Genomic DNA, 6122 nt, shown 5'->3' on the forward strand with positions numbered 1-6122 from the left:
TTAGTAAGCTTCATAAGACGAAATAATACAACAGTTTCATCGGCATGCATTTCTGGTTTTACGGATCAGGATTAAACTATACTTGACCTTATGCGTCAGTGTCCATCATTGGTTTTGTCAAGTTTTAAAATGTTTGGGGCCCCTGTTCTTATCGATGTGACAAAGCTATTGTCCTACAAATTACAGTTGAATACTAATCCGTGGTATCACAATGACTCATTTTATGTGCGCAAGTGGGCTTTGGGCATAAGTCCGCGATTCCAACCTAACCTTACAGATTGTACAGAAGTGCATATAAGTTTATAATATTAGTAGTTATGGCATTCAATTAAAAAAGTTTTTTTTTTATGGAAATTAGATATTTCTAAAAGTTTAAGGTTTTGGTAAGATTCTTCTGTATGTGAAGCTTTGTTACAAGTCCATATAGATATATTCGATATTTATTTAATAAATTTCATGCAGAGATTTTATGATTTCAAAAAAGAAAAAGGGAACTATTGATATTTCGTAGAATCCAATAATTCCAAAATAATTTTTTTAAAATAATTTTATTATAAATTAAATTTGACATGAAAAATTTAATTGCTACAGCAAAATTTTGGTTCAGTTTCTTTTATGTGCTGGTCTTTTTGCAACTTTCCACGAGGGTGTCATATTACATCGAACCTCAAGCACTCTAAGGAAATGTATTAAGTCGATCACTAACATGACCGAAACGACGAAAATCCAATCAATTACCATGGCATTTTCTTGCAAGCTGCGCTGAGCAAAACGCAAAATTGCTGTCAGTGTTGCGCGCGTATCAGCAGTTTTTTTCGAAAATGAAAAAAAAAAAAAAATAATAAACAAATTTGTATATTTCGTTGCTCAACGTTTGATGAGGAAGTCAAAAAGGCAAGGCAATCAATGCAATGAGCAACGAACGACGAAATGCAAGCTCAACAGTTCATTTTGCTTTCAGTTTATGGACGAATAGCGAATTTCATAATTCCTGACAAAAGGTTTTCTATTTAAGTTTGTGTTGCAAGTGCTTGAGGTCTTCACCATTACTCCGAAAATTAGATTTCTGGAAAATGCACGGTTATAAAAACAAATTTTAGTGTCGGCATTTCAACTTTCTGAACAATTTTTTAGTTCAAGTTGATGCTATGCAAAGAATTAGGAGTCGCGGTCGATATTTTATATGTGCTTCTATTTTGTGAAAATTGAATATCTGTAATACAAAGAATCTGTGCAATAAAATAATAAATATTTCGTTTCGGTGCGTTCGCAAACTATATTGTAAAGAATATGATTTTTCTTACAAGTTTGACGGTTTTTTTTCTTATTCTCTGTAATTCAAAATGTGTGTTAACGCACTCATTTCAGTCAAAAAATGATGATAAGTCTGCACTTACCACTATTTGTGTAAAAATCACACCTACAGATACGGTGGATAAGCCCTACATTATGTGTCCTGGTAGAAATTTGCCACCATTTCCAACAACAAATAGTGACTTCAATACTAAAGATGAGAAGAACAATCCAATAACTCCTTATTCACCCACTACTCAAAGTAATCATCATCTTGATCAAACTGAAAATGGTAAACATATTTCTAAACCAAATATTCACTTATACGACAGCACACATGCGCCAATTCAGTCCCAATCATCCGCCAGTGAAAATAGTGGAAGTAATGAATCCAGCTTTATACAAAACAATAAATATCAACAAAATTTACCTCAACCTGAAACTTCATTTGAATATGGAATGAAAGCAGAACAAATACCTCACCATCAAGATCATCAGCAATACCAAGGAAAACAATTTATGAACACAAATTATGATCCAATGAATGGCCATTCTATTATAAATACTAAACAAAATCATGACGTCAATTATTCATTTCAACCATTTGATTCTTATTTTGAAAATCAATCAAAGGGCAATATGCACGCGAGTATTCAACCAAATTATGGATTCAACCAACAAAACGATCAAAACAATCAAAACAGCTTTACACCACTTTACTCATCGAGTATTCAATTAAGCCAAAATCCAGTCAACGAATATTTCACACCGCAATCGAAACAAGCTCTAATCAAACATAATTCCCATATTGAACAAAACATCAAACCAGGGGCTCACTCGTTAAATATTCAACAAAGCAATAATTTCGGAAATCAAGCAAATGGCTATTCGGAAGCGCAACCCACTCATGCTGTTACTGGATATAACTCCCAAATTAAAGAAAACATCCAATTTGACAATATGCAGCATCACCAAGGCAATGGAAATATGCCAGAAGGTAAACAAAATACTTATTTTAGACCACAATATTCAAACATGCAGCATAATCCATTCAATAAACACGCACCATGGATGTATAGAACTCAGCCTACAGTTGCTATTAATGACCACAATCCAGAAAATAAACAGAATATTCAAACTGCACCACAAACCTCAAATATGGGACACAACATTAATAACGAGAGTCAATTAAACAGAGATCTGTTAGGAATGCAGCCAGCACATCCTGTGCATCCCGCGCATGCTGTTAATAGAAATAGTCCAGAAGTTAAACAAATCATTAATTCTATGCGCCAATTCTCAAATAAGCAACCTAATGTATTCAATAGAAATCTTCCAGGGATGTATAGAGTTCAGTTCATAGACACGATGAATGCACACAATCTAAGAAATAAAGAAAATGTTCCTCCTGCTCTGCAATTCCGGAATATGCAACATAATACTAATATGGAACGTCAATCAAATAGAAATCTGCAAGGAATGAATATAGCGCAACCTATATTTGCTGTTAATGGCTATAGTTCAGAACGTAAACAAATCATGCATCCTATGCTCCAATCCTCAAATATTCAAAGTAACCCGATAAATAGCAATTTGCCAGAATTGTATAAAGTGCAGCCCACACATTCTGTTAATGAATATGATCCTGATAATAAACAAAATCTACATCCTACATTACATTCTTCTAATATGCAACATAAATCTATAACCGAGAGTCACTTAAAAAGTCATCTGCCAGAAATGCATATAGCACAGCCTATACATAATATTAATGGACACAATTTACAAGGTAAACAGAATATATTTTTAAATGCATTTACACAAAATAATCAAAAACAAGCGCAATCTCAATTTAATATTCCAACAGATATATTAAGAACAAATCAACCGCAAGCAGTTCCAACACCAAATAATGCACGGAGTAACATTAATAGATTATATATTTTATCAGAACACTCACCCGAGGAAATCAATAAAATTTTTTTTAATCAGGAGCCTTTGCTAAGTCAATCTCTTTTAACACCAAACCAAAATATTTACAACAATCCAACACATCTCAATAAGCAGAAAGATGGCACAAATCCAATATACAATAACCCACTGATTCATGTACCACAGTTTACTGAAGACAATTATAAAAAAAACCTTCCACAAAGTCCCAAAAATTTAAATGAAAATGTACATTTTGAATCAATCATAAATAAATCAGCAGCCAATGGAGAACTTTCGTTTACACAATCAATATCGGAGAGTCCAATAAAGTTAGAACTAAAACAACAACTGCACTTGCCAATTGAAAAGAGTGCCATTGAATATCCAAATGGTAACCAGACAAAAGAAATACAAACTAAACCCCAACATTTAGAAAGGCCATTAATTGAAGTAAGTAATAGTGAACGTTACCGCGCTGATTTTGATGAAGACATACTTAAATTACCTAACTGGGGTCTTTCATTAGAAGAATTGAAACGCATACCAAATATGCATACCGAAAATCGTAAATTCACAGCACAAACACATGTTCCACGTATGCCACAGCTACAATCGAATTTTGATGAATTTAGAAATGACCCAGTAATGCAACAATTCTATGGTTCAGTTAATACTAAGTCTAAAGAGTTCAATACGTTTAATAGAGCGGATCCCCAAATAGGAGCGAGTCCATTTTACTCTGCATTAAAAGAAACACCACAAACATTCACTAAACTTTTAAAGCCTAAAACTGCAGCATTTCCTAAAGATGGTATTAATACTGAAATATCCTATGATAATTATCATATTGACAATAAGCAGTCAAATAACAAGCAACCGATAATATCGCCACCTTGTAATTATTGTGTCATGCCAATTTCGCAATGCTGTGCTAAACCTTGTCAAACTTGTTCAGTGCAATCTAGTGGCTTACCATATAATACACAACGCTTAAATTCAGGCATTTCAGAATATAAACAACCAGTTGTAGTTGTCTTACCTGTCACTAGTCAGTCTCACCCAACAAGCCCCTCATGCTATGGTAATACATGGCCTACAGTTGGAGCAATTTCAAACTATAATGCACCTAATCCAACTAAGATTGAAAATATGGAAAATTCACCAATAGTCGGTAGTTTTTTATATAATCCACTTACATTATTTAAACCATTTCCAGGACTTAATCCATTTTCAAATTTACTTATGTCACCCCGAAACCCAGATGAAAGCGAGAAAAAAAAATCAGTGCAATCAATTGTTGGTGTACCTTTAGAAGAACATCGGACAGCATCATATAAGCTATCAAATGCACAAGACAATAAAACTGAACCAACCACTACGTCTACAGAAAAAATAGATCAAAACTTGGCAGCTTCTGAGCAGTTTCTTGAAGATACCAGTGTTGCTATAGCCGTTGAGGACGAATACACGGATAGTATTACCTCTGAAAACACTAACATTAACAGCGAAAATCATAAAATTACAACCACTGAAAATATATTATTTTCCGTAGATGATGATATATTAGCATCTTTAGAACCTGAATCTCAAAAAACCTTCAAATCATTAATAAGAACTGCTAAAATTTTTAAAAATAATGCTTCAAAGGAACAAAAACGAGCACTTAAACTGTCATAGGGATGTGTCGACGCTTTTAATTTGTAAACGGTTAGCAGTCATTTTAGAGCCGCAGTCTATATCGATAAAACCTATGCTAGAGCATTGCTGGACTTTATTGTAGAGATGTTGAGAAATTTATTTCTTTAATGTATTTATTTAAATTTTATTTCCAAGTTGTTATGCATTTGTGAATTTATCGAGATAAAGTTTTTTTTTTATTAATTAATATATAAATTAACATGATGTACTAAATTAATTCGAATAGACGATTAGTAACTGCAGAATAATAATTTATATGAATTTTTTATTTAAAAACGAGATTACAGTTCGAAATTGCGGAAATTATTTATGAGAATATAAAAATGAAATATAATTTTTGATAAGACATATATTCCAAACATTCTTATTCCTTAATAAAATCTTTAATGAATAATACTTAATAAATAAATTTGAACTTAATAATAAACAAATTTATCGAATCTTATTTTTTTATCGACATTTGTATAGTTTATGTGGTTAATTGATCATTTTAGTGGTCATTCAGTTAAAGCAGAGCTCGGTTTTCGTTACTAATACCTTGCTAAGGTATTCCAAAACGTGAACTATTCTGTTAAATGGATAGCAGCAATATTTATTAAAAAATAAATATTTATCTGCCATTGAACCGACTAAAGTCAAACGTCTGGTTGAAACTTCACTCGTATGGAGAATTGATTATGGAATAGTCTTTGAACTGCTTTACTTTTAAGTCATAATAGATTATAATTATATTTAAAACTTGTAATTTTAAGTTAGTATACATATAAAACAAAATCAATTCATCACGATTCATACTCACAATGAGATACATCACTATCATTGATAATAGCATCCATTTAATTAAAAATCAAAAATTATATATATAATATAAAAATTTAAACAAAAAAAAGAATTCTAATACAAGTATATAAATTAATTTTAAATTAAATTTAATTTTTAATTTAATTTAAATTATATATATATATATATATATGATATATATATGATATACAAATTTAAAATAAAAAAAAGAATTCTAATCAATTTATGATTTTAAATAAAATTAAATTTTTTATTTGATTTAAATTATATATATATATATATATATATTTTATGTTTAAAATAAAAGGAATTCTAATATATATAATATATTATTTTGAAGCACACAAAAATGAGAAGAAATACTTTTTCGTCCTTTTATCCTACTTTTTCGTTCAGAA

General features: G+C 30.9%; 1 protein-coding gene across 2 annotated transcripts; it reads left to right on the plus strand.

Moving 5' to 3' along the window:
- The first annotated feature begins 1027 nt into the window (after positions 1-1027).
- LOC119690203 lies at positions 1028-5249 on the plus strand. Of its 2 annotated transcripts, none has more exons than XM_038105213.1 (2): positions 1028-3082; positions 3134-5249. In XM_038105213.1, exons 1-2 carry the CDS (start codon positions 1291-1293, stop codon positions 4900-4902), a joined length of 3561 nt encoding a protein of 1186 aa, XP_037961141.1. In that variant the 5' UTR covers positions 1028-1290; the 3' UTR covers positions 4903-5249. The 2 variants fall into 2 exon arrangements, with proteins under 2 accessions (XP_037961141.1, XP_037961142.1); XM_038105214.1 differs by having other exon boundaries at positions 3161-5249.
- Positions 5250-6122: the final 873 nt, after the last annotated feature.

Source organism: Teleopsis dalmanni, chromosome X, assembly GCF_002237135.1.
Source record: "Teleopsis dalmanni isolate 2A chromosome X, ASM223713v2, whole genome shotgun sequence".
Lineage (NCBI taxonomy): Eukaryota > Metazoa > Arthropoda > Insecta > Diptera > Diopsidae > Teleopsis > Teleopsis dalmanni.